The sequence below is a fragment of the Podarcis liolepis genome (genome assembly GCF_965112155.1).
Source record: "Podarcis liolepis genome assembly, chromosome: 7".
In the NCBI taxonomy this organism is placed as follows: Eukaryota; Metazoa; Chordata; class Lepidosauria; order Squamata; family Lacertidae; genus Podarcis; species Podarcis liolepis.
In genome coordinates, this window is record NC_139561.1 from 35,363,059 (window position 1) to 35,376,075 (window position 13,017).

General features: G+C 45.1%; 1 protein-coding gene across 2 annotated transcripts in view; it reads left to right on the forward strand.

Moving 5' to 3' along the window:
* LONP2 (lon peptidase 2, peroxisomal) overlaps positions 1–13,017 on the forward strand; it is a 54,206-nt gene continuing 41,189 nt past the window's right edge. The window contains exons 1-7 of one of the 2 annotated variants that reach the window (XM_083513619.1): positions 1–32; positions 7,366–7,600; positions 9,425–9,556; positions 10,652–10,774; positions 11,254–11,417; positions 11,917–12,011; positions 12,174–12,432. In XM_083513619.1, the coding sequence (XP_083369745.1) occupies positions 16–32; positions 7,366–7,600; positions 9,425–9,556; positions 10,652–10,774; positions 11,254–11,417; positions 11,917–12,011; positions 12,174–12,432 (1,025 nt within the window). In that variant the 5' untranslated portion in view covers positions 1–15. Of the gene's footprint in view, positions 33–4,707; positions 6,061–7,365; positions 7,601–9,424; positions 9,557–10,651; positions 10,775–11,253; positions 11,418–11,916; positions 12,012–12,173; positions 12,433–13,017 lie in introns of those variants that run through there. The other variant, XM_083513618.1, reaches the window with a different exon arrangement.

Here is a 13,017-nt window from a genome sequence, read left to right on the forward strand (position 1 = left end):
CAAAGGTATTCCCAAATGAAAACACTCATTTGGTAAGTATTTCCAGAATCAATAATTCACTCTTGCAGGTTTCAGGCTCCAAAATAACAAGAATTTTTTGATGAGGTGGGTGTGGGTGAGGAAGTCCTAGAATTAAGTGGTTACCCAACTTGCTAGAATAAAATAGAACTTTAACCACTTACCTACCGTGTCATGTGAGATCCAGCTAACTTCCTTCTCCTGTTCAGTCAAAGAATGAAGTTCTTTTAACAAACAACTTTTCCATGTCCAAAAGTTTTAATAGTTGCCAATGTAATTAGTCCAAAGGTTCGTTTTGATTGCAGATGCACGATGCTCAGTCGTGCATGAGGGCTCTCCAGATCAAGACCTTGAGATCCCTTCACCCCCTTAAGAATTGCATGGCAAGGCTGTTGCCCCAGGTGACATAGCACAGCTAGGAATAATTACTTTCCCCAAGATTTCTCAGACTTCTGATAGCTGAGACGGTTGGTTCATGTCTGCATTTATTTGTTTCTGGATTAAAATGGGAGTTCTGGTTGAAGGAAATGGGTAACCTTGAAGAAGGCAAAGGAGTTTAAAATGTTACCCCTTAAGAAGAGCCCTGGTGGATCAGATCAAAAGCCTACGTAGTCCAGCATCCATTTCCCATGGTAATCAATCAGATGTAGCAAACAGAAAGAAAGAAAAAAATAGAAAGGGGAATCCTAAATTGGGACACCCTACCCTTCAGTAAGAATGAGCATGCTCAGTGAGCACAGAATGCTGTTGGGCAGGGAACAGAAATCCAGGCAAAGTGTGAGTTATGGAATGGAGTATCCTGGGAAAGGGCAGAGCTGTAGCTATGGCGGGACTAGCCCAGGGTTTTTGCCCCGGGTGAAGCCTCAAGGGGGCATCATTGAGGTTCCCAGCCTGTGTGTGCATGGAAATGCACATGGGGTGGGGTGCCAAACTGGGTCTTTGACCTGTGTGAAATAAAGCCAAGTTTCTCCCCTGGAAAGGGCTACCTGGAGTCCTGAATAGGAGGTTGATGCAGGTCCAATTTGTAAAGAACTCTGCTAACCAGAGGTGAAAGGGGGATGAGTGTGCACATTCCACAAGCAACAATCCCTTAGTCAAAAAATATATAACTTGTTGGGAGAAGAAAAAGTACTATCTGGCACAGAACAATCATTGTGGCCAGTTAAGGATTTTGCAATGAGTGTATTTACCACAATTATCATTCTGTGCAGAGGTAAAACCTATTGGCTTTGGGTTGTAACCACTCAGGTTCTACTCAAAAGTAGACCCAGTGAAATTAATAGAGCTATTTAAATTAATTTATTTACAGGTTCTACTCTGTTTAGACCTAATATTGAACACAGCAGAGTAACTCAAGACATAACGCCACTTGATCAAAGATCCCCAGGCACCATTACTTATTTACTGTAAAAGGTTCAGATCACATCAGTAAAGGATAAACCCAGATACCCAATGGGACCTCATTCTATCTAATACAGTAGCAAAGCAACGACTGACTTTTCGAGATTTGTTGGATCAGAACTAAAGAGTAATCCATTGACTGCTGCTTTTCCTCATAAGTCAGTTTGGGGGGAACTGCAGGTTCTGTGATTCCAGAGCTCTTTTTTAAAAAGTGCAGGTATGAGAGAACACTGTGGAACCAGTATAGTTGTAACCAGAAGTTGATTCACATTTCCTAGATCTCAGGGGATCCTTAAATAACACACTCTAGTTAGACCGGTGATTCTGTGGTTTGATTCCTGACACCTTCAGAGCTGAGATTGTCCTCTTCTTGAATCCCTGGAGAGCTGCTGTCGGTCAATGTTGTCTATACTGAGCTAGATGGACTGATAATCTGATTTTGGCCCCATCAGCACTGTACATTTAAAGCACTATCATACCACTTTAAAGAGCCATAGCTTCCCCCAAAGAATCCTGGGAGCTGTAGTTTCCTAAGGATGCTGAGATTTGCTAGGATGCCCCTATTCTTCTCACAGAACTACAATTCCCAATGTTCACTGGGAAGAGGGATTGAATCACTGAGAATTGCAGCTCTGTGAGAATACGAATGTATAGTATGGATGGGGCACTGATATCAGGATGCTTCCTACATATTCCTTTACCTGCAAATCACCTGTAACTCGCGTTTACTGCAGTCCACATACATCAGAATTGGGGAAACTTTTTTCAGCCCGAGGGCCACATTTCCTTCAGGGCAGGCTTTCAAGGGCCACATGTTAGTATTTGGTGGAGCCAGAAGCAAAAGTGGGCAAGGCAATGGGTGCAAATGGTACCTTTGTATAGTACAGTGTTTCCCAACCACTGTTCCGCGGCACACTAGTGTGCCGCGAGATGTTGCCTGGTGTGCCGCGGGAAAAATTAAAAAATTCGAAAGATTTTTTTTTAAAGTCAAATTTTTGATTGGGGCGCCGTCACTAGATGACCCCTGGGGTTCCCTCCCTCCCTCCCTGCGCCTCCCTCCTCCTAATCCTCCTCCTCCGGGGAGGCCCTTCCTGGCTCTCGGCCAAGGCTTGGCGGCTGCCACTCACTCACTCGCTCGCCCACCCGTCCCTCCATCCCTGCACCCGGCCTCTCCCCCTCCGTCCCCGGCGCGGGGGCTGCCGGGATCCGTAGTCCCCTCGCCCTTGGGCTCCGCGCCCGCGCGGGGTGCGCTAACTACGTTTCCCAGCGTGGCCTGGCGGGCCGGGCGTTTTGTTTGAAGCGCTCTTCTCCCGGCCATGGAATGAGCGCAGCGGTGGCGGCCGGGCGGGCAGGGGCTCTTCCGCGCAGACCCCGCGCAGCCTGCCTGTGCCCCCGCGGAGATCGGGCGGCAGGATGGAGCCCGGGGATCCCCGCGGAGGCGGAGCGGCGGCTGCCCCCCAGGTAGGGCTGCGTCGGGGGGGTTTTATTTTTTGCAATGCTGCATCCGCGCCGGAGGGGACGCATCGGACCGCGGGGAGACCCCTTGGCGGGCGTGCAAGGCAATGCATGCGTGCAGGCGTTGCATGGAGTGCAGTGCAATGCAATGGCAACGCGGCGCCCTGCATGCATGCATGCAACTTCCACCGGCGCTCCGGACTTGGCAGGTGAGGGGGGTCCCCAGTGGGCGGCAGAGAGAGCCGGGAGGGCGAAGGGGAGCCGGGGGGGAGCAGCGCTGCTCCCTGAGCCGAGCCCGGGGGGAAACTTCGGCGTCGTTGCGCCGGGTGTTGGAAGCGGAGGCTGGCGGGGGCCCCTCACCTGCAAAACCTGGTCGCCTCTCATATATTTCGTGCATTGCATTCATCGCCCGCTTTCTCCTCCAAGGAGCTCCCGGGGGCGCGCGTGGTTCTCCCCGTGTTATCCTCGCAACAGCCCTGCGAGGTGGGTCAGGCGAGTGGCCCAAGGGAGCACCCAGGGATTGTCCTGGCCAGGTGGGGTGATTTGAACCCTGCTCTCTGCCCGGTCTTCGTCCTCATTTAGCCCCCACATGTGCATGACTGTGCATGACTGAGGTTTTCCCCCCTCGTCTTGGCTATGGTGTGAGTCTGTGCTGTTAATTAATGGGGTTCTGCCTTCGGAGAAGATGAGCCAGCCCTCAAGGAGGTGATTATGTAATTTGCTAGCAATTCATGTCCCTCCCGGCGTGAAGCTGCGCGCTGACGTCACGGGGCTGTAATGGTGGTGTGCCTCGAGATTTTTTTCATGAAACAAGTGTGCCTTTGCCCAAAAAAGGTTGGGAAACACTGGTATAGTAGGCTAATTTCTAAACACACACCCCCTTCTATTCAGCATCCAGACAAGCAAAAGGCACAATCAAGATTCAAGGGCACATTCTAGACAATAAAAAAAAAATCCTCTTGGGTGCGAAAAACAGCTGAGGTGTATAGTATGGGGACAGTTCCAAGGACTAGTTGGAAAGATTTGTCCCCCAGACCTGAGGTTCCCCATCCCAGGAGTAACAAATATGTTAGTCTTTAAGGTGCTACAAAACTCTTCATTTTTTAAATTTTTTTTTATTTAAAGATTTTTTTCATAGGTAACAAAAGTACATTCAGCATCTGTTTTCAAGTCATAGGGTCCTTCATACTGGTCAGTTACAGTCATTTTGAGACATTCTTGTCATAGGCAATGTGGGGTTGAGGGGGGAGACAAGTTTTTGCTGCAATTGAGAAACAAGGTTACCCCTCCAGACTATAAACTGATGCAATTTTCAGGTGAATGAATGGCATTAGTTGATTGCATCACTTCACACCACAAGCACAGCAACGAGCAAAGCTGTGATGAAATCTCTCAAAGCTTGCAACATTTCATAACTACTGTCCTTATTCAAAAAAGTGAACAGAGGAGGCTGAGAGGCTTTTCACAACAAGTGATGCTACAAAGCTTTTTTGATTCACAAGCACCTATTAATCTGGGATATGCCACTTTGCTATCATTAATGCAAGAGAGATAAACTGACTAAATGACTTGCCAAACATAATTTAACACATTTCAGAATGTAGATGATCGAGGGGGGGGGGGAATGGCAAATTTCCAGTGGCATAGCAGCTTCAAAGCAGCCCTTAAGACTCAAGGATTTCAGCTAGCTCTAAATGCACCTGTGCACAGTTTATTTTGTTTTCAACCACTGCTTTATTTTCTATATATATTTTAAATATTTGATGGGATTTTAAGCAAAGTAAATGTTTTATTCATTAAATATATATATAAAGGCTGCTGTAAAAGATGTAGTCACAAAATATAGTTTATTTACAGCAACAAATTCCATAAATTGAATTTTGTGTGCTGTCCTGACATCTTGTGGATGTAGTAGACACAGCAACAGGGTGGATGACAACCAGAGTTTTCAGCTGCAGAATAAGTTGCCTGAAGTAAGTCCCTTCCGAAATATAAATGGAGAAAACAAGACAAATTTCCCAGGCAGAAATAATGTCCATGGAGGAAATACTATAACTGAGTCTATGTGATGAATATTTCTATGTTGTTCTGGACTGGCTCAATACATTTTAGTGCTAGCAAAATAAAATATCTTTCTCTAGGGTTGCCAACTTTTTAATTGGCTCTTGCTCCTTTAACAGCAATCTGATCAACACACATTAGCTAGTGATTACCTTTCTCTCCAAGTTGTGACAAAACTAATTTTTCCACATCAAGCCACTCTTTTAAAGGTGGAGGATCAAGCCAGGTCATCCCAACCACCCCAGTTAGTTGGTAAGCATGTCCTCTTAATCAATAAAGGGCACAATCCACGAGTAAGTTTTCCTATACATGACAGCTGCCCTGTGGATAAAGGCAAGGAATATTTGTCTTCATTGAGCTAGCCTTCTTCTGGCAGATTCCTAGAAAATCAATCTTAGCTGCAAAGTTTCTAGTTAATACACATGGAGGTTTGAGTTTTTACTATTACTTAAATGCAACCACACTGGTGAGATTAAGCATTCTCTTAACAGTATCATCCTATGCAAGTTTACTCAGATGCGAGTCTCAAATGTTTATTATCTCCTAAGTGTGTTCAGGATTGCAAGACAAAACAATTAATAGAAAGTGCTTTAAAAAAAGCATTGTAGACCAAAGTTTTTGGTTTTTTTTTAGGAAACTTTCAAATTATGTATCCAGTGCCAGGTGATTCTATTGAGCTGAATATTTTTCTCCCCACTTAATCGTTTTTATTCGCTTCCTTTAATGAACTAGTTTTCATAGCGCGGGGGACAAACGGCGCAACGCTCCCTGCAGCCTGCAGGGGGCAGCGGTGTGCGCGCTTGGCCCTCGCCGGCCGCCGTAGCGCGGCCTGCAAAACGATTGACGCGCGGCCTTTGCCCTCGCCGAGCGCTTCGCCATGGCGTCGTCCCAGTCGTCGGGCGGCAGCGCCATCCAGATCCCGAGCCGGCTGCCGCTGCTGCTGACTCCGGAGGCCGTGCTGCTGCCGGGCTCCACCATGCGCGCCAGCGTGGACTCGCCGCGGAACATGCAGCTGGTGCGGAGCCGGCTGCTGAAGGGCACGTCGCTCAAGAGCACCATCATCGGCGTCATCCCCGACACCAGCGACCCGCCCAGCGACCTCGACGCGCTGCCCCCGCTACACAGGTCGGAGCCCCGCCCACCCTTCTCGTCGCCACGGCAACCTCTTCCCCCGGGAGCCTCTTCCCCCCCCCACACCCTCTGTCGCCATGGCTACCTTCCCCTCCTATCGCGGTGCGCCCCCTGTTGTCATGGTAGCTGCCCACCCTCCCAGAGATACGCCCCTTGTCGCCATGGGAACTGTTTCTCACTACGTCTTCGTCGCCGCGCCCTCTTCCTTCCGACGGCCCTCCCCTTCTTGGCCACAGCTATTTCTCCCTCATGTGGCTGGGGAAACCCAGCCATATGAGCGGGGTATAAGTAATAAATATAAATAATTATTATTATTATTATTATTATTATTATTATTATTATTATTATTATTATTATTATTAGTTGAGTCGTCCGTCCCTGCACTTGCCTTGTTAGCAGCCCACCCTGAGCCACGTGATAGGAGCATAGGAAGCTGCGTTGGACAGAAGCCTATCTGTCCCCATCTAACTCTGTATTGCCTGCATTGACTGGCAGCAGTTCTCCGGGGTTTCAGCAGGGGGTATTTCATAGCCCATCCTGGAGATGCCCAGGATTGAACCTGGGACCTTCTGTGTTCAAAGCTGGTTCAAAGAGGGACAGAGGAAACTGCCTTGTACTGAACCAGACCATGGGCCATCTAGGTCTGTGTTGCCTACACTGACTGGCAGTGGCTCTCCAGGTCTTCAAACACAGGGAGTTTTCCAACCCTACTGGCAGACTCCAGGGATTGAACCTGAATCTTTTGCGTGCAAATCATGTGCTCTACTGTGCTCTTTCACCAGCTCTAATCACTCCCTGGCCAACCACTGGGCTGACTTTGCAGCATGATGGTAGTAATTTTGCAATCAAAGACACCACCCTAATACATGCAGATAATTCTGCTGCATTTTGTTACATGTAGTACAATGATATATTACAGTCGTTGTCTACATGGACTGGCAGCAGCTCTTCAGGATCTTAGGCACGTGGGTCAGGACATTCCCATGACACAAGAAAAATGACAATGAAGAGAAGGTGGTAGGTAGTGTTGCACTCCTTGGTCCAATAACTCAATTTTTAAAAAATGAATCTTAGCTGCACCTATAGTCAATAAAACTGCTTTCTTTATTTATCAAATGTCTTCTGTCTGTCCTGCCAAAGGATCCAATGTGGCAAACAATGAAGTGGCTGAAACAATACAGTTTTTAAAAACAATGGCAATATAACAACAAAATCATGAGATGGAGCTATATTGCTCCAATCAAAGCACACTCTTCCTGTTGTGTCACAGCAAATAACTCATCCTCTTAATGCTTCCAGGATCGGCACAGCAGCCCTGGCAGTCCAGGTGGTTGGCAGCAACTGGCCAAAGCCGCATTACACTTTGCTGATAACAGGCCTCTGCAGGTTCCAGATTTTGCAACTGGTGAAGGAGAAGCCCTACCCTGTTGCTGACGTAGAACAGCTGGATCGGCTGGAACAGTTCACCAACAAGTCTACATCCGAGGAGGAACTGGGAGAGCTGTCAGAGCAGTTCTATAAATATGCATTGCAGGTTAGGTGGTTGGAAGTAGGAAATGCTGATCTATAGTGGCTCTTGAATGTAGATAGCGGAAAGATTGTCTCACCCCCTTATATACCCAATCAATTACTCTACTCTGCAGGAGAGAGCTCTTGTAGATACCATGTTATCAAAAGGTCTGTTTTTTCACAATCTGCGCCTGCCCTTTGGAATTCCCTCCTGTTAAATATTAGACCGATGCTGTCTCTGATGTTTTTTGGCTCCTGCTGAAGACCTTACTCTTCCAACTCGCCTTTTAGGTAGAGACGCTTCCCAGTCTGCATCTGTACCAGAATTGCTTTTAGATGTTTCAGTTGTTTTGTAATTTGTGTATTTGTCGCCCTGGGTTCCTTAGGGAGGAAGGGCAAGATAAAAACTTTGTATGTATTATGTTCTCATTTTCTATTTTTATTTTGTGAACCACCCTGTGATATTTGGCTGAAGGGTTTAATAAACAGCAGCCCATCTGATTATAGAGGAAGGACTTGTAGTTCACTGGTGGACCACATGCTTTGGGGGCCTGGTATCTCTAGTTAACAGCATTTCAGCATCAGGTAGCAAGGACAGAACTAAGCAGGAGATCCATGAGAGCTGCTGCCAGCCAGAATGAATAGTATTTGTCTAGGTGGACCAGTGCTCTGAAGCTATAAAAGAGAGATTCATTATATGTGTCTACTCTCCAACTATAGTTGCATTTCTTCCTATACACATAAAAATGTAAGGTGTCATCATGTTTATGAGGCTGCTGGTAGGTGACCACACCAACTGTGGCAAGAGGGGAGAGACTTTGGGTGAGCTGGGTGGGGGTGGTTGAGGTATAGAAGGAGGGTGCTTGGTTAGCTGTTGGGGATGGGTAAAGGGCCTAGGCTGAGTTGGTGAGTAGAATAAGCAGGGGCAGCAACTCCTTGTTAATTATGCTTTTGATGATATTCAAAACCACCACTTCAGAAATCTCTAGTGGGCCCAAGAAGCACCATTTTTGCTTTTGCAAAGTTCTCTACAAAAAAAGGCCCTTAACAGGAAGAGGGACTCATGTGATGGCAGTTTAAGAAGTGATAGGAAAATTCAGTACAACTGATTCCTTGTGTGGTATGTGGCGACTTACCTCGTCCCTCATGCTGTTAAGGTTCTCGTTAGTCCTTTGCTGGGAATCCTTTTGGACACCTAAGGGCTTGCCTACCTGATAATCAGCAACAGATGCTTGTGTCTCTGTTTTGCTGATCCTTTTGGACTCGGCAAAGGAGCACATAAACTAAGTGCTTCCATATATGGTTTTCAATCAATCAATTTCCTTTATTCGACCGATAGTCAGAAATAAAACACAATAAATATAAACTATAACATCATAGGGGTACAAAAATAAGGTAGGGCCACAGTACTAGACCTCTCACAGATAACCCACATCAAGGCATACATGGTTTTAAGATGTGGTTCATGCTGGCAGGGCTGCGGGGCTTGCTGCAAGCTACTGCTTGCCCTGTGTAATAGATGTGCATGTTATGCAAAGCAAATGAACTCCTGAGGATGATTGCATCAGAAAGACAGTCAAATTGTACAACAGAAAAGCCCCTCAAGCTCTTCTTGAGTCAGCAGTGCTGACAGACTTCTTGATGCCAATCATCCTTCTTTGTTCAGGTAGATCCATGAAGGAGATTTGCCTGAAGACAAATGGTTTTTTAAACTGCTGCAATTGAGAAAGTTTCAGACAGATTCCTTTCTGGGCTGTGTAATGGTATAGGTTTGTGCAGCTTATCCAAAATGATATCTGTTCTGAAAATTCACTATACGTTTGTTTTTTTCTTTCTTTCTATGACGAAGCTGGTTGAGATGCTAGATATGTCAATCCCTGCAGTGGCTAAACTGAGACGCCTGTTAGACAACCTGCCTAGGGAAGCTTTACCAGATATATTAACCTCCATCATCCGCACCAGCAACCAGGAGAAGCTTCAGGTAGGGTGTGCTGCCTTTGCACAGACTGAACAAAGAAAAAGAGTGTCTCCTGTTCCAGCCAACTCTGCTCAGTTTCCAAGTGTTCCATTTATCAAAAGGATGAAGCAAGAGTATGCTGGCACAGAAATAATGCCTTGAGCCCTTTGCCATAAATTTTAAAAAATGTATAAACCATCACAGTGTGTAGCTTTGGTGATAAAGTGGTATACCCCTACATCCTGAAAACCACACTGTTCTCATACATTTTGACATGGAACATCCGTTCTAAACTTATGTCTTTGGCAAACACTCCCTCTCCCTAGTATTGTGGGCCCAATTCTATGGAAATCCCAGCTGAGGCCAGACAGGCTCCCTCCCTACTGAACTTCCAGTGCCTATTGAATGTTTTTTCTTATTCCCGCAGGCATTTTAAATTGTACTGTGATCTTACAGTTTGAACTGATTTATATTTTTGTGTTGTAAACCATTTAGAGACTATTGGAGTTAAGCAATGCATTGTTTATAAAGAAATAAAAGTGGATTTGTTCTGTACATTAAGTATAGTGCATTCCTTTTGGGGTCATGGGTTATAGGTTTTTCTGCTTCTTTAGGGGAAGTCTGGCTACCCTACCGCTAGGAATGGCAAATATGTAAAGTGCATGCGGAAGGCCCCAGGTTCAATCTCCAGGTAAAGCAGGGGAACCTGTGGGCCTCCAGGTGTTTCTGGACTAGTAACACCCATCATCCCCAGCCAGTATAGCCAATAGGAAGGGATTATGGGAGCAGTCCAACAACCTCTGGAGAGCCACAGCTCCCCCAGCCCTGCACTAGGCAGACACACAGTGGCTAAACTCAGAGAGATACACAGAGATTAAAATATCAGCAGATAGGATTTTCAGTTAGGCATCTTCATATTACAACATGGCTTCCTTGCTCCTTTATCCCAGGAGAACATCCTTGCAAGCATTCTGATACGTTCCTTGAAGCTAACCACTTGTTGATTTTTCCATACAGCGGCACAGACACATTTCAGATAGAGCAAATTTATTTTGTGGGAGAGTCTGGAAACTGTAGTAGGTGAGGAAAAACACCTAATATGTTGTGCCTTTCTGTTAGATTTTAGATGCTGTTGGGCTGGAGGAACGGTTCAAGATGACCATACCCTTGCTTGTTAGGCAGATTGAAGGCTTGAAACTGCTTCAGAAAACTAGAAAATCCAAACAGGATGATGACAAAAGGGTAATCTCTTAATTATTATAATTAAATATTGTGTTTTATTGCTTTTGTATGGGGGCTGACATAACGTTAGAGTAGGTGATAAAGACAAAAGCATTATTAAATATATTTTATGAAATATTTATTTATTTTCCATCGGCATTTATCAGCTGGTCCCAGGGTGGCTTACGTACACCTGAATATAAAGCCATGTGATTTTTATCAGATCACTAAACCAGCAGTTAAAACATCCTTAAATAGCAACAATTTTAGCAGTTAATTTTTAGCAGGTCATTATTATGGTTCTTACTGATTTTCCCAATAATGATTTTTGTTTTATCATTGTGTGGACCGCTTTAATATTTATTTTTGTGAATGAAAAGTGGTATAGGAATCTTTTAATAAAGTGAATGAATGAATTGGGTAACTGGTTGCTTAGTGCAGTAGCCACAAGCTCACACAGAGAAAGTTCCTGCTATCTTTGAGCCTTTCAAACTTTGTAGGTTGTGGCGATACGTCCCATTCGAAGGATCACCCACTTTCCAGGCACTGCTGAAGACGAGGAGGAGGATGAAGACCACAACGATATTGTTATCCTTGAAAAGAAAATTCGAACCTCCAGTATGCCTGAGCAGGCTCTAAAAGTGTGTGTAAAAGAGGTAAAGAGGTAGGTAGTTTATTTAGATTCTGAAGCTCTAAGTTTGTAACATTGTTTTAAAATCTGTTTTACAATCTTTGAAGCTATTGCTTGACTTTTCATGTTTTCTGTATTCTTGAATACCACACTTTTAATACGTCGTAATCCAGCCTTCCGAAGCCAGTGCCCTCCAGCTGTTTCAGACAGCAGTTTCCATCCACCCCAGCCAGTGTGGCCCGTGTTCATGGTTTACAGATGTTGTAGTCCAAATCATCTGGAGGGAACCACACATCTGGCTGATAAATTGTACTTGAGAGAAGAGGCAAAATCATGGGAACACAAAGTGAATCAGGGGATGAACCCAGTAACTGTGGCTTTAAAAACAGTTAAACATGTGCAGCACAGTTGCAAGTGAAGCTTAGCATGTTCAGATTACTTGCTAGGATTTTAAAATACAGAACTGATGAGCACACATCTTTAGGAACAAATATGCTTAAATTACACATTTCAGTTTTATCTGTTCTTCTAGATTAAAGAAAATGCCTCAGTCAATGCCAGAATATGCCTTAACTAGAAATTACTTGGAACTGATGGTGGAACTGCCATGGAGCAAAAGTACAAAAGGTAAAGGGAGTCTTCTGTAGACTATGGCTACTACAAATTGTTTGAAAAATGCAAAGGGAAGGAATATTGGTGGTGTTACCAGGGTTATACATTATTGTGGCTATTTGACCAGCAGAGACGCTTAAGCTTGGCGTTTAAACACAATTAACATTTGGTCAACAGATCGCCTGGATATCCGTGCAGCCAGGATTCTTCTGGACAATGACCATTACGCTATGGAGAAGTTGAAGAAGAGGGTGTTGGAGTATTTGGCAGTCAGACAGCTTAAGAACAACTTGAAGGGCCCGATCCTTTGCTTTGTGGGACCTCCTGGGGTTGGAAAAACTAGTGTGGGAAGATCCGTGGCAAAGACTTTGGGCCGAGAGTTCCACCGAATCGCCCTCGGCGGAGTGTGTGACCAGTCTGACATCCGAGGACACAGGTATCTTTAGTGCTCCATTTGCAAACTGGTGATTTACAAACCGTAGATGAGTGTTCAGCTTGTTCCCAGCTCTCTCTCTTAAATTCTGCTGCAAATGGTCTTAATTTATAGTGCAATCCTATGCAAGTTTACTCAGAAGCAAGCCACACTGTTTTCAGAGGGAGTTTTCCTCTAGTGGGGAAGTTTGAAAGACTGGAGCCTTAGGTAAGTTTTGTTGAACTCAGCTGGACTTACTTCTGAGTAGATACACATAGGATTGTGCTGTTAATTTCCTTCTCTTTTGTAGAAATGGGGAGCAATTTTAATTGGGAGGCTGAAAATGAATCTTTAATATCTCAGGAGGGTTTGGGTTTTTTTACATGTAAATATAGATACAGATAATGTTATTTATTTATAGTGGGGTACACGGAGGCAGTATTCAAAAACAGCATCTGTTCATCCTATTTAATCTTTGGAAGTTGCGCTTCATTTGGTATATTGTATCCCACCCTCACTGGGAGACTTTGGTATGTACTTGTCCGGAGTCAGTGTTCACAAGTGACTGGCGATTGTGACGAAACTGAATTCAGGAGTGTATGGAAAGGT